Source organism: Daphnia pulex, chromosome 9, assembly GCF_021134715.1.
Source record: "Daphnia pulex isolate KAP4 chromosome 9, ASM2113471v1".
NCBI lineage: Eukaryota > Metazoa > Arthropoda > Branchiopoda > Diplostraca > Daphniidae > Daphnia > Daphnia pulex.
Genome location: NC_060025.1, coordinates 6,097,060 through 6,119,117, shown reverse-complemented (window position 1 = coordinate 6,119,117; position 22,058 = coordinate 6,097,060). Strand labels below are relative to the sequence as shown.

The following is a 22,058-nucleotide window of genomic DNA, read 5'->3' as shown; positions in this document are numbered from 1 at the left end:
CATTCTACAATGGAACCAAAATTTGCTTGGTGGTGGGGAAATTCGTGTTTTGATAACAGTGATTGTTTGCACGAAGAATTAAAATACCAGCCTTTAAAGACACTGATCATAACTGGAAGAGTTTTTAAGGCTGGAACTGTTTTTTTTTGTCGTTTTCAAACTTGTGACAGTCAGCCAGTCTTTTATCGAATTTTCAAAGCCTTGGCTGCCATTGGCTGGCAAAACATTTCTGGTAATGGAAAACCTGAAAACTTTCATTTTTACGTGACGGATTTTTTTTCATAGTAAGCGCTTTGAAAACTTATGTTGTTCTTCCCACCAAAATTTAAAATATCCTAGACCGCTTCTTTCGTTTTTATTTAATAATAAGCTTATGTACATCCAAATTTTTATCATATGCTGCTGTGATGTTTATTCCGAAACAAATCATAAAACAAATAATACCATCAGAAACTGTTATAAAAAAATAACTGATTTCAAAGTGTGTTTAGCGGAACAATGTTGGTTTTGAGTTGATGGGAAAAATTTGTACCACTAATCCAAATTAAACCATCTGCTCTCATCGTCACTTTCCTAACATTATTATTTATTTACGTTGCCTTAACGCTCTGCACAAATCATTGACGATCCTTTAATACCTGACCTGGTAATTTAAAAGAACTGTTGTTCAAAGAAATGTTGGTGGTAATTTGAACACACGCGTAGAAGATGTTTTAATAATGAAATTTGACGGAGATTTTAAGATAGTAGTGGATGTGGATTCGTCAGAAATATTTCTTCATCTTGAACAAAATGTTCTTAAAAAGCTGGAACAATCTGAAACGAGTGATGGTGATTCTATTATCCATATTGCTGTGGATGAGGAAGTTAAAGTTAGAAGTCTGAAACGGAAAAAAACTGAGAATGGTGATTGCTCTTAAACAACTAACAAAACCCCAGAAGGAAGCACTGATTTTCTCTATTTAACTTTAGATTGCATTCTATTGCAGGTTCAGATCAAATGCCCAAGATTTATACAACAAGAAACCAAGCTGAATGAACAAAATCAGCAACAAGGTAAGAGTTGCTTAAAGGTCACAATTTCTTGATTCGAGTAAGAATAAATTTAAAAAGCATGTTTGTTTCTAAACCTAAAACTGTTATTTGAAATTTTTCCTAAAATAGGAATCAAAGTTGACGATGTTGACAAGCAGCCAAAACATCACATCAGTCAGCTCATAAGTAAACTACACAATACTGTTGATGGTAAATAAACCTATGCTATTTCATTTAACAGCTTTTGATATTTAACAGATGATGATGGTGCTGATTTTGTGCTAAAGGCAGCAGTTCACAAGCAGCTGGATCATGGTATTCAGTTGATCCATCTCACAGCTCAGTTTCCCAGTGAAGGTAATTGTGACAACTACTTACTATGTATTAATTATCCTTTGCTCTCAAGCTATTAATATGAGTTTAACACAATTTGTTTTTTGAATATCAGTTGACCATGTTGAGCTTTTCCCAAATGCTGAAGTTAACCAATAGCTTGAACATCGTAATCAACTGACTAAGCTTGGTAATTGCGATAACTACTTACTAGATAATAATTACACTTTGCTCTCGACCTTTTTTTTAGTTAACACAATCTTTTTATGTAAAGCAGGTGACAATGGTGATCTAGTGTCCAATGCAGTAGTAAACTAGCAGCTTGAACATCGTAATCAACTGACTCAGCTTCCTTTTTCTAGTAATTGTGACAACTTGTGTCTATATAATAATTACACTTTGCTCTCGAGCTTTTTGTTTGAGTTAACACAAGCTTGTTATGTAAAGCAGGTGACAATGGTGATCTAGTGCCTAATGCAGAAGTTGAAATTAACCAACAGCTTGAACATGTTAATCAACTGACTCAGCTTCCTAATACTGGTAATTTTGACAACTGCTAACTATATTTTTTTACCCTTCGCTGTTAAGCTATTCGTTTGAGTTTAGCTCAAGCCTTTCGTTTTTATTGTTTATAGAAGTATGCTGTGATTTGTCGAACTGCACTCTTCCAGATGAACGATATGAAGAGTGGGAGATAAACCCATATCTAGCCGCAAAGAGAACAGACTTACTTTTAATGTTAACCAATTCTTTTGGTTTGTGCCAGACATACGTAGAATAACTTTTGTTGAGAATGAGACATAGACGAGCGTTATTGATTCAACTGAATGGGTCTAGAGAAAGAGAGAGAGAACAAAATATTAAGTGCAGATTGATTTTCATAAAGAATATATGACTTAAAAAAAAACTTGAGGTAAAACATTGTGACTAAACGGCTCACTAATACTCGACGGTCTAAAAATCGATTAGAAAATAAACAAAATAGTGGAAAAGATCCCTCGATAATTCCGGAAATGTTTGTTTACGCTTTGACTTCTTCGACGTAATCGTCTTCAGCAAGGTGAATGTCGACGTGAAAATTTTGTCGATTACCATCGGGCAATGGCAATAGTAATATAATATAATAATATAATCTTGTTTCAAATTTCGGTTTCCGTTCACCCGTTACTTCTCCGTCGTATCCTAAGACTCGGAAGGTGAGGCAAATCTCAATCTGATGAAGCAAATTTTTCGACCTGTGGATTAATCAAAGTGGAAAAAGTTGGTAATTGATAACGACCTCAAGTAATCGCAAACATTTTCTACACAAAATGTTTGTGTTGTATACTTTTACTATTCGTATAAAAGAAAATGGCAATTACGAGGGGTCCTTGGTCCCAGTTAGCACAGTCATGTCAATTTAATATCAATTTGATATGCTAATGTCATTTTGACATTCTTGCCTGAAAGTGTGACATGAAATTGACATGACATACGTGTAATATTTTGGATATCACGGATTTGATGTAATAAAGATGTCCATTTTATTTGTAGAAAATCACACCTTTTTACATCTCAAAAGTGATGTGAAATTGATGTTTGTTTTGGTATGAAAATGTAGATATCCAATTTTGAATAGATTATTGATGTACTAAATAACACAATTTGTCTTACATAACTTTGATTTGACAATGATGGTTGTCGTTATTATATCTAATTAAAGATATCAATTTTCTTACATTATTTTGACATGAAATTGATATTTTATTTTATACATTCTTTCCTGTTTGAAATGCGATATGAAAAATATGTCGTAATTGTATCTTATTATGGTTATCAATTTTTGCTACATTATTTTGATATCTTTTATGTATTGTACTAAATATGATGTGAGTTCGTGTCTTAAATCCGATATTAAAACTATTAATTGATGTAAACGCCACTGATGAGTACTGAAAATGATTACGGAGAAAATATTATTTTAAAATTTGTTTAGTATTTCTCAGTTATCATAAATGTGTAAATTGTGTATATATTTATTAAAATCAATTACAGATTATGCAGAAGAGAGAAAAATGCAAGGCTTTATTCGTAATTCAAACCAACACATTTAACAGCATTATTAAAATCAATGAATTCCATACTAAAAGTAGGTTTATGTACATCAGACTTGGGATCATCAGCAACAAAAATTTTCAAAAGAGAAGCTTTAAGCGGAGAATCAAAGAGATTTGAAAATTTCCCATGATTGTCTTTTTAAACAATATATGACGAAAGAAATGGACTTATCTGTCTTTGCAAGCACTTTCAAAACCTCGAATTTTGTGTTAATCACATAACAGTCGGACGAAGATTTTACCTTAATGGAGCTGAAATTAAATTGGTATGGACCGTAGTGATGTTTCTGACAATCTGGGTTATAATTTACAAAATTATCTATTTCGGATAACCATTTTTCAGTTGTGCTAATGGTCTTCTTGTACCCCGCAACATCTTCTGTAATCTACCAAGAAAATTTTCGAATGGGAATGAACTGAAGCAGTCTAGAGAACCCTTTAAAAAACGGCAGTCATCGGCCAAGTGATTGATGGAATGGACATTATAAATCAGTTGGTAACTTCCGTAAAGAACACCAAATTGAAATGAAAAGTATTTCAAACATTGTCCTGCATAGGTTAATTGTTCTTCTGTTGACGACGATGAAAAAATAATCCGGATGGCTGTATGGAAGTATAAAAATTGTTCGTGCTGTTCTTCGGATAGAACACCTTTCAAAACTATCGGCCCGCTGTAAAGAAGGAATGTTCTGAACTCTACCGCTTTCCGGGAATGTGGTGGTGTAGTGGACTAGAGCGTCAACGCTTTGGAAAAAAGGCAATGAGGCTCTGGTTTCGAAACCCAGCTGAACCCGTCAAAAACCTGTAGCAGTCGCGCCGACGGAAGGCTGCACGCATAACACAGGGATCCTTGATTGCTTTCAAGGATATGACGTTAAACATACGGTGATGTGTTCAATCACATCTTCCAAATTGGAAACGAAACAGCGTCATTAGATCGGGATTCAGTTCCATGCGATAGTGCGCTATATAAATTGAGAACATACATACATACATTTCCAATCTTCTATTTCATCCAAACTTCGACCTTTTCTCTGGAACTCCATAGGGAAACATTTGCTTAACGGAATTATTCTGTTATTTATCGTAGTTTGGGCAATTGCAGAAAGACGGAAAACTCGATCTTTGGCCTGTTTGTTTGTTCGCTTAGTTTTTCTGGGTCTTCAGTTATTGGCTGATTTTTTCTCACCTCTCCACAGCAGCAGTAATTTTTGCATCACCCCTAAACATACTAGGTGCATGTAATCTAGCGGAAAACCTAATGAAATTTGCAAAAACAATAATGAGATAATACAAGCCATAATAACAAGGAATATGTAGATAATCTTCACAGTCTTTCATTATCTCCATATCTTTAATAATCTTTCATTATTTTATTCTTTTATTAATTTCTCTTTTTTTGCGGCGTCCTCGTCTCGTATACAGTTAAAATAAAATAACATAGTTTAATTATGATGTTGGTTTGAAAAACATGTAAAAAGGCGATAAAATTTTTTTATTTAGGCTATACCGTTTATATCCGTTAGAGAAATTGCCCTATTTATATCAATATTACACAAAAAATTCATATTTCTATTTGCAATATACATAATAATTACCTTTTATCATGTCAATGTTAAGCTCCGTAAATGGGCTGGTTCCCTGATGATGTTGTTTATTTCTTTGGTGTCGAAATGACATATCATTTCTCAAGTCTGAATCTGTTGCTTGAAATTTCATTGAACCACCAATTTTTTCACCTCTTTGTACGCAACGTTCACATCCAAAGAATGCTCCGTGTCCGACACATTTTTTAACGAAACTGCGGACAGGTGCATCACACACAACACACTGTAAATTAACACTAAAAGATCTTCCGTCAACGGTTACTTTATGTTTTTCTAATTTCTTCATTTCTTCGATGAAGGGACACAAGAAGTCTTCCAAGCACGGTAGTTTTGAGGGGCCGTAATATATGCCTATAACGAAAGGTCTTGAGTCTTTTATATTAGTGATCCTGCCAAGTACAGGCCAAACATTTGTTTTTGAAAAGCGGTACAAAGGAGCACCATCAATGTTAATTACTAAATTTAGTTCGATTACACCTACACCGACACCTTGTCTAATTTTCTTTACGATTTCAGCAAGAATCAAAACGAAATGTTCGAAATTGCTGTCGCTTTTTTCTCTGGTGGTGTCAAGAAGTGTCCTATCGTATTTTGGAACATCGTGCCCCAAATCTCTCAATAAACATAAAATGTTATTCGTCGCAGTATGCGTCAAACTGTTCTTGACTGAAATTCTTGCAACTTCTGATTTGAGGTGAAAATTCATTTTTTCGACATGATTGGCACTAAATGTCATAGATGAACAACCACTCCATCACTGGGAATGTTCAAAGTGCAAAATTATATATTCCACTTGTTTGAAATTGACTTAATAAGTTCCTTTCTTCAGCGTTTGCACTCGCGTTTGCACTTTCACTTTCATTCTCATTTCGTTTTCTTCGTTTCTCTTCAATCTGACACTGTTTAATAGCGTTTGTAACATGCCTCTCAAAAGATCTCTTAGAAAGCATTGGATCCATGATGTTAAGGAGGTTTAAAACGGAAGTAAAATAGCCTAATACTAATCTGCACACTCACATCTCTAATGGCTCTGCTCACATAACATGGGGATGAATAATAGGCAACTGTGTACACAAATTATAAATATTATGTCAGAACACATACTAATTTCACGTAAATACATATAAAAAAACAGCATTTAATTTATCACACAAGTTATAATAATTTCTAATTTTAGCCTTTAATTTTGTAATATTTTTGAACTATTAATTGGTAGATTAATCCAATTGGAACAATTTTCTTTTTAGTGTGAAATATGCAACGTTCATCAACATGAAGCTTCATATTCCGTCTGGCATACTCGCACGTTAAGAAAGTCGAAGCTAATGCTACTGAGTTTTGTCAAAACCTTTTTCAGAAAGCATAATACAGAATTAAAATTTCTCAATCTAAAATTACGAGGAAAGTTGTAGCTGGACGTTTAATTGTTATAGTTGGACGTTTAATTGTGCTGTACGTTCCGAAAAAGTTGATTGGAAACAAAACGAAAGCAGCAGACGACACTAATATTCTAATTAGCCGCCTTGGGCCTAAGATATCTATAGAAATTAAAAATCGAACCCTCCCCCTAAATCCGAACCGCTCAATTTAAATAATTAAAGCGGTTTTATTACATCCGCTGAACGTATCGGGAGTATTTTTAGTTAAACTTTTATAGTGATTAAACATTTTTTTTCAAGCTAATCAAATATAAATTTTTCATGGGCGATATGAAACAAAATATTTCGTTTTAAAATTTTTATCACCCCTCCCCCAGCAACCGTAAAAAAATGCGAACGATTTATTTTTCAGACCCCACCTCCCCAGTTTTTATTTTTCTCCGATTTTCACGACCCTTCCTCCCCCTCTACTTTGTACTTATTTCATCTATATGCAAATCAAATACAAAAATTAAAAATACGAATAACAATTCATTCCGCAATAAATATATATTTTGTGGATCCATTTTGTGTTTGGGGTAAATAACGGTCTCAACAGCAAGTCATTCACGAGGCGAAATAGATTCCGATAGATTCACGATGACGTCATTCATAAATCGAGTTTTTATAGAGTTCGTTCGGTATAATGTTTAGAATATACTATATAAATATTTTATGGTTTAACATTCAATTTCAATTGAACTGTGGGGTGCAATTTGACAACGACTAGAATAAAAAGAAACACAAAAGCGTCTCCCGCGGCCATGGGTGTGGCTACTGGTGTTTGCCTATGTAATAATATTACATTGAATTGAATAGCTGCCACATGTGAGATATGTTGCGTAACATCGAAATGGGGTCTCACTCGTATGACTGTCATCGTTAAAGTCTTGAAAAATATTCTAATGAGTTCCAGATTTTCATATAGACCGACGATCTATAAAAGCGTGGTGGGGGGAGGCGAATAAATTGATTGGCCTTGATGCGATGCAATGTAACGAATATGACATCAATATATGTGAAAAACGTTGGAAATATCTGACCCAATCGAAGAATATCTTTGGGCTGGTGCTGGCGTGGTGTATACATTGATTATATACCATCGGATGAAATCACAGGTGAATTTTTTAAAAAACATTGAACAAATTAATGTATATAGATAATTATATAAGAGTGTCACATCACATTTGCCCAATCGTCTTTCAAAATATTTTCTTTTTTTTTCTATTTTTGGTAATTGAAATTTAATTTTTCAAAAGCTGAGGAGGAATGACGACATTTAAAAATAAAAATGGCGACGAGAATTTGTTTGTTTTTGGTCGAATTTCTTTTGTATTTAGAGAAATGCTGCGGCAGATGAGGAGCTGATGGCAGATGAGGAGTGCACCGCCTTTAATGGCCGCTATATGGTCAAAATATGCCCATATATGGTCAAGCATATGGCGACATTTAAAGAGAGTAGGTGGGGGAGGGGGAGGGAATAACGTGTGACCAAGGGGCGGAGGGGTTAAAAACCACAAAATCAATAAAAAACGCAATTGATTTTAATCGGATATTTTTGAAAATAGATTCAAAATGACGAGCAAACTCGGCGGATTGAAATGATGTAACTTGATTAGCAATCCGACGTCTGTAACGTGCCCTTAAAGTTCGTTGAAAAATTTTCAAGGTTACACGCACAGACGACCTGTTCTGACACACCGGAAAATATGGTTGGAGGCGCTTTTTTGCTACCCCTCTCGTGCTGTGCTACCCCTGTGCCCTTTTAACCTTGTGTTGAGTGCGTTGCCCTTCAGGCCTTCAGTGACATCGCTCTGTTCCTGGTGGAAGGACCATCTCTCTCGCCCCACCGCCCAAGATTCCAACGGATCTCCAGTCTTCAACCATTTTCTTCCAGTTTCCAGTTTTTACGGGACATCCTGCTTTGTTAACCTGAAAACGAAATTGTAAGTGTTATAAATTTATGTATATATATGTTGGTGTGTGTGTGGGTACACATGTTTGTGTTAGACGGTCCCCTGTGGGCAGTCGACGTCTTGTTTGGTTGGACGTGGAAGATGATTCATTTTTGTGCAAAGGTTCCATTTGCTCGGGCGTAATCTTGAGAAAAGCTTCCGATCGGCTTTCGGAGTTCTGTCCATCAACTGGTGGACCCCCTATAGGAAGGTGACCAATGTCATCATGAATTTTCCATGACTAATTTTTTTTCCTTGGCCACGACTTCGTATCCACTAATTTTGATTAGTTTCGTTTCGTTCTTTACCTACGGCCTGCTGGATGCTTCCAAACAGTGGATTGTATGTTTGTTGTTGTTTTTACAGCTACGTTGCGTCATGAATCTTTTTGTTACACCCTGAATTGGACGCATTGGCTTTGTCACGATCGTAAAAAAAGTGAATAACAAATAAGAGTTGACAGCAAGGCGATTGCGGTCGGTAAAATTCCACTGCCCTAAAGAAAGGTGTGACCCAGAGAGACAGGCGAGGAATAGCCTTTCCACTACTTGTTTTCTTTGGTTGATTGGCTCTTCTCTTGAATGAGAGTAGGAGAGAAAAACAGTTGACATTCATTTCTGTATAAATGCTCTTTATAGGACAATTTTGATCGTCCGATCCCATTTTTCCTTGTGCCACTCTTCGCAATGTATATATATATTTTTCTTTTTATTTGTAATGGAGGTAAACATTTAGGGATGTCAAAGTTGAGCGTGTTTTCTCTCTCTCTTGTTGGTTCTCAGAGCACGAAACTGTAACGCGATATCTTTTCCTCGATAGGCGCTCGTCTTGCTTCTTATAGTACCGGGAGGGAACTAAAAAGTAGGATAGATTGGCCGATTGGTCTTGACTTTAAGTTGCTCACCGTTTTTGCATAAGTGGCTCGGAAATTGAGGCAGATCTATGCAGATCCGATTCCCGCGCTCTTATCTCTCCTCCACATCGATTTGAATTTGACTTCAGACTGCTTGTCGTGTCTCTCTCTCTCTTGTGCCGAGGAGACGCGCTGTCTTTTCCATTTTGATGCAGCTCGAAAAGAATGAGATGAAGGGACGGCTCGGAAACAAAACGTCCCATCATTTCTTACATAGACCCACTAACCTCGTTAACGAATGATCCTTTTAAAACTCATTTCCGGCAACTGAAAATGATAAAAATTCACTTGGTAATTCCAATAAAACGAAACAGAATTTTGTTTTTTCTTTCTTCCTCTCTTCACTTCAAATGCCTTCTCGTCGCTCCGCACTGCCTAGCCCCTTTTGATGGCCTAGTCGACGGAATACGGTGTTTTGTCAATGGCTTTTTTCTACCTTTTTTTTATTTTTGAAATCCCTACCTGTTTTTACCTGGTTCACTCTTAACCGGAGGCCACCTCCCTCTGACTCTTGCCACTTATTTATGGAGAAAACCTGTCAACCTGCATAGGGGAACTTCTCCTTCCGCGTTTCCCTATTTTGGGGAATGTCTCTTATCGTTTCTTTACGAGTAACGTTACCATATCGTGGGACCCCTCGGACAAAGTCTGGGCAAAAAGAATTTTTCCTATTTTAAATGAAAAAAAAGAAGAATAAAGAGGTGTTGCACTGAATGACCTGATGGAAGTTTCAGGTTTCTCCTTTTTCTTCCGCGCTTGTGTGGCCGGTGAAATGAAACCACACTACACCACTTCATACTGGCGTGTGTGTCCGTCTGATTTGTGTTTTTCCCTCTTTAATAGAACACCACCCGAGGAAACATTTTTCTTTTTTGTTTATTTCCGTCTTGATCTCTCTTTGGCAATTCCCGAAAAAACAAAACAAATAATAGTCGCGAAGATTTTTTTCTGCCGTTGAATTTTTTCTCTCGAGTTGTACCAATTCTAACTAGAGGTGAGGAGAAACAAAAAAATTTGTAAATATTTCCTCAAGGAAACGCCAGGCCCCTTTTTTTTTCTTCGTCTTCTTCAGTCGAGTAGTTAAGAGGGGATTCTCTTGTTGGCAAAGAAAGGAGGAGGAGCTCACCCATTGCCAGCAGGTACAAAAGGTATGCTCTCTTGTTGTAGAAGTACTATAAGAAGTCGAGTCGTTCCGCTCGTTCAAGTCATTCCTTTTCCATAGACTTTGCTGTTAAAGTGTGTCTAGTGCGCTGAGAGAACCGGTTTCGATCAACACTATATGGCCTCCTCGACGTCATTACGCCCTCTGTGTAGTCTGTCTCACTTAGGAACTGCTCAATGGAGTGTATAGGGCTCCTTCTATGGCCCTTTTCACCCCCCGAGGAGATACGATCCAGCAGGAGATGAAGTCCCCCCTGCCACACACACACACACACACACAAATTTTGTGTTTGGCAAAAAAGGAGTTTTCCAGGTCCTTTAGAGCCAATTTGATACAGGGCGGGGTCCAATTGTTTTTCTTTTTGGGTACGAAGGTTTTATGTATGATTTGCCGGAAACTTTTCTTTTTGAATGTTTGCCAAACCGTCTAAGAATTGATTGAGTCCAATCCGGAATCGATTTTTATTTCTCTTTTTTTAAAAATGTCCAAGATGAAAATGGTTTTAGTTTTGATATTTTACCTTGTGCTCCTTGTTGAGTGCGAAACGCAATCGGTTGCGACTTCCTCGCCGCTGGAGTTGATTCTCCTGTTGGGTGGGAGTGCGGATGCTCTGGCGATTCCGGTGAGAGGCCGCTGGCGCTGCCGAGGGAACATGGAGAGCAGCAGCGGCTCCTGTTGACTGGGTGGGACGAGAGATCAGGAGCACCCGACAGTTGGGCGTTGCCGACCGAGGGATTGCGGCTCCGCCGATTCGATCCTTCCTGATCGTCGTCGTCGTAGACGTGGATTTCGGCCGTGCTGGCGGCCGACGAGGAATAGCGGCGATGGGGGCAGTTGTTGCTCACGCTGCGGGGAATGTCCAGCAGCGACATGTTGTTGACCTGATCCAGTCGACTCAGCGGATGAAGGGCACCGGATGTCTGGACTTTCTCCTGGATTTTTCCCTTTTCTTTCGCCTGATTCTGCAATTTCGACTCGTTCCTCACCGTTCCCATCAGGGAAGCGCAGGAAGAGGCGGACGATGACGAAATGCAGACGTCATGGTTTGGCGGCCAAGTTGTTGGCCGGCTGACACCGTTGCAATGGTTGCCCACCCAGCTGTGGTCCGTGCTGTCCATCAAGGAATTCCGTCGGTCGCTGTGACGACGGACAATAATCATGGCGGTGTTGGTGTAGAGACTGGGCTGGTGGAGAGGATGGACCAGGAGAGATGACTGGACCGGTTGCAGAGGTTGACCAGCACCACCGACGGTCGCAGCCGCCACTTTTTGTTTGGCGCAGCTGTTGGTTCTGGTCATCAGCAAATGACTTTGGGCCTTTTTCTCCTCGTCGACGATCCGTTTGGCCGCCTGGAAGATTTGGTAATAGACGGCCGCCATGATGGCCAGCGGGATGTAGAACGAGCCCAGGGTGGCGTAGATCTGGTAGCCAAACTCTTGACACACTTGACACTGGTAATCTTGTCCGGCAGCAGCCGTGTCCAATTCAATGAAATTGGCCAATGGTCCGTTGCTGGACATGGTCATCGGACTCGTTTTACTGTTGTTGTTGTTGCTGGGCTGGATGCTGCTGCTGGTGGTGGTGGGTGGATGAGAAGCGGCGGATGGTCCGTGTTCGTTGCCCAGGACGAGCAAAGGCGGCAGAGAAATGCAGGCGGACGAGATCCAGACGAGGGCGACGCAGGAAATCATCCGGGCCGGCGTCCGTTTGACGCCATAGTCCAGCGGGCGGGTGATGGCCCAGTAGCGGTCGACGCTGATCATGCACAAGTTGAGGATGGACGCGCACGGCCGTGCACGACAGGACGTCGAAGGCCACCCTAGTGTCGCAGGCGCTGGCGCCGAACGGCCAAGTGCCCAGAACCTCGTAGACCAGCGCCATGGGCATCACCAGCAGGGCCACGCACAGGTCGGACACGGCCAGCGACACCAGCAGGTAATTGCACGGACTGCGCCTAACAATTATTTAAAGAAAAATCAACACACATTTTAAAAAAATCCCTCCCAGAATTAATTGCCAATCGCATAATAATTCAAAAAAAGGCAGGGACCGTCGACAAGGTCAAAAAAATGGACATGATATTCCAATTAATTTTCTCTGCTGTTACACAACAGCGAGAGAGACATTGTGAGTGCACAGTCTCCACGATAATTGGATGTCAAGTAAGACTACTCGAGAACAATGAAGCAAATTACAAATGGAAGAGGATCTCTAACGAGATGATACAAGTCCCCCCGTCCCATTTCCCTATATCGACATTGAATATGCGCGGACATTAATACACACAGCAGTAGCAGCAACCCCTTGACAGTATTCCAATTCACAGTTTGTGGAGTTTGTGCTGGGCGTCCATTTCAATTAGATTGGGAATCCGGGAGGAATAAGACGTCGAAAAAAATCAATGTTTAATTCCGCATGGCCAGTCAGCAAAGCCGAAAACGTCGTCGCCACTCAACCGACGATCCGGCGGAGTGGCGAATTTACACGAGCTTTACTCAACCGGTCTAGAATACGGATCGACTATGCTAAACCCCCTCCCCTCTCCCTCGCCATTCATTATTCATAATTCCGGCCCTATAACAGAGCCGGAACCGGCATAAATAGGTGGCCGTTTGCATTTAAGAGACAGCGGCCGCTCCCGTATAACTAAAATCCGGCCGGATTAGGAGGGTAAAAGGAGACTCACAAGCGACGGACTAGGCAAACGGCGACGCAGACGAGGATGTTGCCGACGACGGTGCCGACGATGATGAACAAAAGGGCGGCGCTGATGAGGATCGTCTCCGTCAAACTGTAATTCTCAATCATTCCACCGCCTCCGCCTCCGCTTCCGCCGATGGCTATTGTATTGGATCCATCTTCTTCCAGCGGATCCGCCGGGCTGCCAGTCAGAGTTTGGTTGTTGAGGTTTGACGGATCGCCGGAATAATCCAACGAGCCGGCGGCCATCGTCAACCAGATTGACGACTGTCGTATTGTCACGGACGGAGTGTTGACGTTTGTTTCTGTGTATTTCAGTTGAAGGTCTTTCGCCGGAAGCGAATAAATTCGACCTTGTTATCTAGTCAACGTTGAATCGTTCACTAGGATTTGGGATAGCTCTGTGTGTTGGTCATCGCTTCTTGGTATTGTTTGTTGTTTGTTTTCCGGGGATTGTTTTCGTGGATTGTCTTTCTTTTACGCTGGAGTCTCTTGGATGGCAGATCCGTCTCAGACTCACAAGAGCGCACCCGCTTCTCTGTTTGTTCGTCTCAGTTCTCTTTTCTAGTGTGTAAAGCGTATATCAATCTACTGGTTATTGTGCCAGTAGTGGCGATTACGCTCTTTGACTGTGTTTTCGTCCAACATCGAGTTGTTTTTCCCCTACTGTGTACCAATCTCGCCGAGTTGTGTAGTTAGAATAAAAACGCCCGTGACAGTATATTGTTCTATAGACCAATCGACCCGTGTGTTGATAACAAAGCAAGAGACCAGCAGGATCACAAACAAACCTTGGCGATTTCGACTTTGGCGTTAAAGCAAAGTTAAACAGATAAACGGCAGCTTTCAATCTAATTGTCAAGGTGGTATCGTAAAAATCTTAATAAAACAGGAGAAAAGGCAAAAGCTATTTCATATCTACGCAACGTCAGTTGTTTGTTTGATCTCTAAAGCGTTTTGAGAAGGATCTTGTTTTTACATTCGACCAGACGCCACCTCAGCAATTTATCAGACTACTTCCATTCTGAAAGGGACCTATAGTCAAACAAGACTCATTAAACGGCATCTGCACGATTTGGCGATCGACTTTCGTTGCCTGTCACGTTCCACGTCACGTCAAGCGCAATACTGGCATCAGTCTTTCCAGCAGCGACTTCGGAGAAATAGTTTCGCTCAACAAGTAAGTTTTACCAATGATAACAACCAAAATAGTAATATTTTAGTTAAGTTAAGACTAAGAACTATTTCTCCTAATCCATTTAAAACTAATACAAGTTAGAACAGTAAACTCGATTATCTTTCCCTATCTATATGATAAACGATGATAAGCGTGAAGCGATTTAGATCGTAAATCAAAAGAAAATTTTGTTTTGTGGCAGGAATCTTCAATTCGTATAAAAATCGCGGATGTTTATGATGTCAAACTTGTCGAGAAAGAGTTCCTAGGCAATCAAACGGAAACTATACCACGCCAACTGAATCCGCGACTGAGCCCACAGGAATTAATCCAAAAGTCACGTGACCATAATTTTTAAGAAGACTTAAAAAATGAGCCTGAAAATTAGTCTGAAAAAGAAGAAAAAGCCAAATTTGGATTCAAATCCCCAAGAAACTAGAATTCTCAAGATGATGAATTGAACAAGGAGTGCTCAGAGAGTAACGCCACAGAGGGAAAACCGGATGAAGCAGCAAATAAAGTCATTGATGAAGTCGAAGATCAAGTCAAAGAAAAAGGTAAAGTGAAAGAAAAAGTCAAAAGTAAAGGTAAAGACAAAGTCAAGGAGAAAGTCAAGAAAGCAGATGGCAAATCAGAGAATCGATCAAAGGGTGCCTTTGGAAGCCTTTTTGGCAAGAAAGTCGCAGCGGCTGCAGAGGAAGCGATTGGTGATTTGGACAAGTCGATTGCAACAAACGGAGAAGACCTGCCTGGCATCGATGAAATAATCAAAGATCCAACAAACTTGGAAGTTTGGGTCGATGGAGTATCACAAGTCGTTGATGGATCGATCGACCAAAAGGAAACTGAATCCACGACTGAGTCAGAAGAAGAAGCAAAGGGTACGTTACCAGAAACGAAAAAGAGCAAGAAAATGAGCCTAGGAATGAGCCTGAAAAAGAGAAAGAAAAAGCCGGATTTGGATTCGAATCCACAAGACGATGGGAAAGAAGACGAATTGCCCAGCAAAGATTGTCTGGAGAGTGAAACCACAGAGGAAAAACCGGATGAAGCAGCGGATGAAGTCACTGATGAAGTAGAAGATAAAGTCAAAGAAAAAGTACAGCACGACGAACTAAAGCGGCCCAAAAAATTATTGACGAATCGAAGAACAAGGAGGAGAAAGTCAGACAGTCACAACGACAAAGAAAAAGGAAAGTTCGTTTGGTAGAAGATGATGTAGGAGTTCCTGTACCAAAAAAAAACTCGTGTTACTAAAGTTAAAAAACCATCTACTGCTCCAGGTATTATTGGAAAAAGTATTTCATTAAACTGTAAATCGTTCGTAACCTCATTAACAACTTATAGTTTTACTACCTGCTTTATTACTATTAGCTGTAGGTGTCCTATTATTTGTTTTATTTTTTAAATTGTTATTTAGATATTTTTGAGGATGGGATGATTCCCGTGAAAGAAGTTGTGAGTGTTATTTGTGAACCACTTCACTCGATTACTCAGCACTTTTAACATGATGCACAACCGTTGAATTTTGAAAGTGATGAAGATGAAGAAAACAGCAACGAAAACAGCAATACCATATTATCGTCACCTGATGGTCTTGATGAACATCATCAACAATCTGATGAGTCTGATTCATCCAATTCAGGTATTGACATATTAAATATGGTTGCTTAATGATGTTGTATATATTTCTGTTTTATGTTTATTACAGATGATTACATTCCTCAATCAAAAGGGAAGAAACTTATCTCATCATCTTATCTGTTTGATAAAAAGGAATCTGGTAAATGTTATATACAAGTTCTTTTTGTTCCCAAAAGTAACCATTACGTCATAATTTATAGTTTCTCATCAAGCAACAGTTTCAATACGTGTAACTGATGCTGTTGTTGTTGAAGTTGATGAGAATCGGGGTGACAATGACTCAACAAGACCTGGAACTTCAAAACAATTTTCGAGACCAACAACTAGTTCTGTAGAACCTCCACTGTCTACGCTTCTATTGTAAGTAAAATAAATCAAAGATACATTTTTATTTTTATTATTTCATTTTTTTTAAATACACAGAAGGCTTGAAACACTTACTAGAAAAGTAATTAGAATGGACTCAAAACTGGATTACATTATCAAAGGTAATTATTTGCAAAATTTTTCTAAACATATGGGCCATATTTGATTAAATTTCCCAACATCATTTGTTCTTTTTTGGTTGGTTTTGTTTTGGTTTTTTGTTCTATAGGAATGACAGAATTGCTTAATAAACGTCGTAGTAACAATGAAACACCTGTAAATGATGATACAGTTTGCAATTCGTCAACTTCGTTTATTACCAACAGTTTGAAAACAAGGTTCCCATTGAACTCTGTAGCGGAAGTGGTGGAAGTGGAGTTGGCTTTAAAGAGTAATTTGAAATTCGAATTCTGTATCAAATAAAATCAAACACGTAGTTGGTCCGGAGTTATGGAAATCATAAACTTTCTATGGCATGGAAAAAGAAAAGATGGCGTCCTTTAATGCGTTTGATTTATGCCAGTGCATAAAAAGTACGTATGCACATGTCTAGGCCTACATACAAAACTTCAAATTTGACAACCTTTGTTACTTTTAAATTTTCAGATGCCATTAGACGTCGGTTTCCCTTGGAAAGTGAAAGTACTTTCAACAGGAGAGCAGTTGAAGTATTCACAAAAACAAGGAACCTCATCAAGAGTGCCGAAAAAAAATGCAGTATGGAATACTACCTTCCTTGATCGCCCTTTTGTAATATTACAAAATTTTACATGTGATTCACAAGAAATGAAGAAATTCTTTGTTTTTCATTTGGCTTTTTAATGTAATACTAAGTTGTTATAGCAAAATAGAAAAAGGGATATCAATTTCGCATTATGTGTGTTATATCAAATGTATATCAAAAATAAGATATCCATTTAATGATGTATATTGTATGTTTATTTTGCAATATCTAAAGCATGTCAACAAAAAGATATCAAAATATTGATATCTGAAGGATCTACAAAAGAGCGACAAGGGAGATATGAAAAAGATATCACTATTCAGATATCTTATGTCTAAAAATGGATATGAAAAAGACTTTTTTGGTACATCTTTTTCGTATCCCATTGCTACCTGGGGTCGTTTGAAATAGAAGAATTCAATTTTTCGACTAGTAAGATTGATCAAAGTTAAAAAAGTCGGAAATTGATAACGACTCCCGAGTAATCGCAAACATTTTCTACACAAAATGTTTGTGTGATATACTTCAACTATTTCTATAAAAGAAAACGTCGGTGACGAGGGGTCTTTAGCGACTTTTTGGTATTTTAAAACTTGAATGGCACAACAATAGCAAACTATTTCGTGTCTTCTTGCGAGCAAGAACAGACTTCATTCACGAAGCTACCCCTATTGGTTTTCCAAGCTCCCTCGACTGTGTTATTGTTACTGGGTTTTCAAATTTTTTAGATTCTTGGTGACTACGGGAATTGTGTTAAAACAAGAGATTTTGCTAAAGATATCGTGTAAAAGCAATCAAATAAGATTTATAATAGATAAGAATTGTATTATTTTCAATAATTGTCGTTTCTATCCGAGTAAAGGTGATTGAAACAAGGAAAAGAACAAAATGGTATGACTTTTTGAATTTATCCAAGTGTTTTGTAGCTTTTTTTAACAATATGTACCATGTTTCTAGATGTCAAGACATAATTCAAGACCTGAACTACCTCCAAGAGAGGAACCAATTATGGAACCCATCAACGAGCAGGTGCAACCTCCAGTTGTGCCTAGCCGCCCTGGCAGAGTGACAAACCAGCTACAATTTCTGCAGCGTACTGTCTTGCTAGCACTGTGGAACCACAAGTATGCTAGGCCATTCCACGAGCCCGTTGACACCATCAAGCATGGCTTATCTGTAAGTCTACAAGTTTTTTTTTCTTCTAGTCTTTCAAGACCGCTTATGTCTTGGTGTTACTTTCTCTTCGCAGGACTACTTTAAAGTCATCAAGTTTCCATGGATCTGGGAACTGTGAAGAAGCGACTGCAAAACAACTACTACTGGAGTGCCACAGACTGCATTCGAGACATCAACAACATTTTTTATAACTGCTACACCTACAACGACCCCAGTCAAGATGTGGTAAAGATGGGCCAGCAGTTGGGAAAGATTTTCCTCCGAAAATTGGCTCTGATGCCTAAAGATGAGATTGAAAAGACTTCAACTCGGAGCAAGGCTACCAAAAAACAGATTGGGCCCCAAACATCAGCAACACAAGCGATCCTGCTGCGCCTTCATCATCCGGAATTCAGGAATTGTTGCCCTCGTCATTCGTTGGATCGTGTTTTCCTGTAACGACGCCGACGTCAACAACGACAAGTATGAACATTTATCGCTTGTTTATGTTTAATTTTTTAGTTTCTACATCATTCATTTCTCCATTTAGATATTGCAATTCCGCAAAGAGCAAGTGTCATTGTTTTCGCCCCCCTTCTAGCAGCACGTGTTCATCCGTCAGAAAACACCACTCCGCCTTTTCCCGCCCAGCAGAAACACTGGAAAAAAAGGTTGTGCAACCCTGCTAGTGAGCGGCCCTACATAGTCGAGGATGACAGATTGGTTAGTTGACACATTACATGTTTCAGAAAATGTTCATATATATGTATATGTATTGTGTATTTACTCTAATCTAGGAAATGATGGGAGGGAATACTTTGATGCCTCAGTATTTTACGCCTTTTTCTCTTTTTTCTTAGGTAAGGAAAAGAAGAATGGAAAGAAAAAGAAAAAAAGGCGTAAAATACTGGGGGTATGGTAGACAACAAAGTATCCCTTCCGTCAAATTAAATTAAAAACATAGAGAGCCATTTTCCTGCTCAAGAAACTTTCACGGATGACTGTAGACATAGGCAACTGAACTTTTTCACAATGCGTAAAGTCTAGAATTTTCAATCCGGCAACGCAGAACTTATCTATACGTATTCCTTTTATTTTCTCCCCTGGTTATTCCCATTTTTCTGATTCCAGCTGAAATGCATTTTTTGAGCTTTTCAATTGATTTAAGCAATGGTGTTAAAAGTGAATGCTGCCAAACAAATTTGATTTTGGCTTGTTTGTTTGCCCTATTCGGATTGAAGAACGTAAACTTATGGTTAATGTCGATAAGTTAAAAAAAAATTACCAAACCTAACAAATGTTGACATACTCAACTATTTGTAACTACAGTTTAAGTAGGAATGAAGGAAATTGACGTGAAAATCTTAAAATCTTGGAGCTACAACAAATATGAAGAAGGGTATGTCATATACAAAGCCTTGATTACTTTAACTAGTGGGCGAGTCATCATGTAGGGAAAGTTATATCTTTATTTTGGTCGTGCTTGAGGCACCCTACAATCATGAATCCGCAAATGAATAGTTGTACCTTCTAACATTGGTAATAAATTGAAGGTTTTATTTTCTGAATTATTATCTAACTATATCTGATTTATCAGCTTGTCATTCGGAAGACCAAAAGAAATTTACTTCTTGAATACAAATCAATATTTCCTACTTTCAGTATAATGATCCAACACCATGATGGGACCAAATTTAGACTGATTGAGCTTGAGCACCAGTCCAAGCCTGTTTTTTAGTCACCAATGATAATCATTTTACCACTAATCTTTACTGCATAACCTTCAGATATGTTCAACAAGTACTCAAAATTTTACGAATTGTCTCATCAATACCAGCAATGGACCGAAAATGTCCAATCAGATGGAAGTAAATGTTATTTATTGGCGGTGCTAGTTGTTAAAAGGTCTTAATCTTATGAAAGGAATTGAAAGAATAAAGATGAATTAATAGAATACACTTCAAATTATGTAGAAGACAGAAATCTACATTGATAGCTGATTGAGTGGTTGCTTGCTTGAAGATAGCTTGAGAGCAATTCTATAAAATGAATATGACTCAGTCCAATACTACTAACAATGGAGGGACAAATTGCGCCTTGGATTAGAACACATGAAATACAGTAATAATAATAGTTCACGGCTCGGGTTGCTGAATATTATTGCACGATTCTTTCACGGTGTGTAACAACTTGTGTGAAAGGTTTAACGAGCCTTACGTTCAGTCAGATTGTTACGATGTTGCAATTGTTAAAATAAAAGTAGAGTTAAACAATAATAAATCTTTTGTCAATATTTTGATTGATTAACCAATTATACAATAATGATGTTTTACATTTTTTCATTGACATATGAAACGACAAGTGGGACGTTTTTAAGGTGGTCTCGGGGTTTCCCCACGATTGATTTAGGTCAATATTGACATTAAGTACCAGGCATCGGAGTATGAGAAAGCTTTGGTTATGTAATCATTGACACTGACTTCCGCATTTAAATTAAAGTTAACTTATTTAATATCAAACCAATTGAACTAATGTTTTATTGGAAAAACATTTCACATCCGATTAACACGATCACTAATTTGAAATAATTTAAATTTTATTTTAGAACGGTTTAAAATAGGAAAAATTGAGTTGCCAATAGACAGTTGACCACCAAAGGTTACTTATAGGGGAAAGAAATTTCTCTTCTCTCAAAAGGAATTTCTCCAATCAAACGTCTAAAAAAGATTTGCGATTCCTGTTCCATCTCTGATATATGTGTTTTTATTGATTACACCCTCTTCCTGACATGTATAGAAGTCCCCCATCCTATCTATCCAACCCCTTTAGGAGGAGCAGAGAGTTTTCACCGCGTGAGTTTTCAGTCAAGATCTCAAAAGAGCTCGATGTTTGGGAAATATCAAAGTGGAACTATAGGTGGGGTGGGTGGGCCGTCTATTATATAGGGAAACAAGGGGGGTACCACCATATGCTTGCTGGTGCTGCTCATATGTTCAGTTTATGAATATCAATCCTACTTTTCTTGCCTTCATTCAGTCATACATTAACCACAAGGCAAAATATGTTGGTCAATGACATAACCCAATTCAGCTGAATAGCACATATTCCCTCAAGTTCAGTGGTATTAAGTTACACAATTTTTCCTTATCTACCTTGTATCTTAACTCTATGATAATTTCATTGCCGAAAGCAAAAAAAACTGCATAGTCTTGACTGATCAATACATTTTGTCTTCTTTCAGGCATCGTGTGTATTGAGCTTTCCAATCAAATGTTGAAATAAAGTACACACAAAATATCTGCTTTCAGTAACCTTGAGCACGAGAACTTTAGGTGCATGTAGCTTAACTGAATCTCGAAATTATGTACTGGACCTAAGGAGGTAAAATATTTATTTGAAAAGCATACAAAATAGTGAATCTCAAGGTTTGAAAATAAAATCATTATTAACATATTGTTTTACAAGGATCGCAATGGAATTGTTTTTAGGTATCTTTAGGGTGTCGGTGACACATTTGGTGATACAATTCTCCGCAGGTGTCAAATTCATTCATATCCCACTAGTTTCGGTGGAGTAAGTTACTTAGTCCTTCGACACAACAGTATTTAACATCGATATGAAGAGTAATTTCTTTATCGGCCTGAGTTGACAGACTTTCGAAGATGAAAATGGCGTGAATCGGTCATTAATCAAACACCCATGGATATGTTTCTCATACTTCTACCATCATATATTTGGATTGACTCCGTTAGCCAGTCTGGTTGCGTATACAG

At 38.4% G+C, this 22,058-nt stretch overlaps 2 protein-coding genes and 2 long non-coding RNA genes across 4 annotated transcripts; 3 read left to right on the top strand and 1 right to left on the bottom strand.

Moving 5' to 3' along the window:
• Positions 1-8,289: 8,289 nt before the first annotated feature.
• On the bottom strand, positions 8,290-13,488 carry LOC124201646. The gene is given in 5 exon segments (XM_046597809.1): positions 8,290-8,421; positions 8,485-8,645; positions 11,040-12,309; positions 12,311-12,473; positions 13,206-13,488. Coding segments are annotated over 5 exon segments (1,989 nt in total). The 5' UTR covers positions 13,469-13,488.
• Positions 13,489-13,953: 465 nt separating this feature from the next.
• On the top strand, positions 13,954-14,749 carry LOC124202404. Its single transcript, XR_006878067.1, has 2 exons — positions 13,954-14,399; positions 14,599-14,749. It is a non-coding gene; the product is annotated as an uncharacterized LOC124202404 (long non-coding RNA).
• Positions 14,750-14,767: 18 nt separating this feature from the next.
• LOC124201645 (transcription initiation factor TFIID subunit 11-like) lies at positions 14,768-16,070 on the top strand. The gene is made up of 3 exons (XM_046597808.1): positions 14,768-14,783; positions 14,846-15,593; positions 15,932-16,070. Exons 1-3 carry the CDS (start codon positions 14,768-14,770, stop codon positions 16,068-16,070), a joined length of 903 nt encoding a protein of 300 aa, XP_046453764.1.
• A 55-nt stretch (positions 16,071-16,125) lies between these two features.
• Positions 16,126-16,563, top strand: LOC124202738. The gene is made up of 3 exons (XR_006878325.1): positions 16,126-16,179; positions 16,241-16,400; positions 16,464-16,563. It is a non-coding gene; the product is annotated as an uncharacterized LOC124202738 (long non-coding RNA).
• The last annotated feature ends 5,495 nt before the right edge of the window (positions 16,564-22,058 follow it).

Excerpts from the sequence above, each read along its gene's own strand:
- LOC124201645 (XM_046597808.1), top strand. Across the intron at positions 15,594-15,931 it reads AACGACAAAGAAAAAGGAAA|TGATGAAGATGAAGAAAACA; the intron begins GTTCGTTTGGTA and ends GAATTTTGAAAG.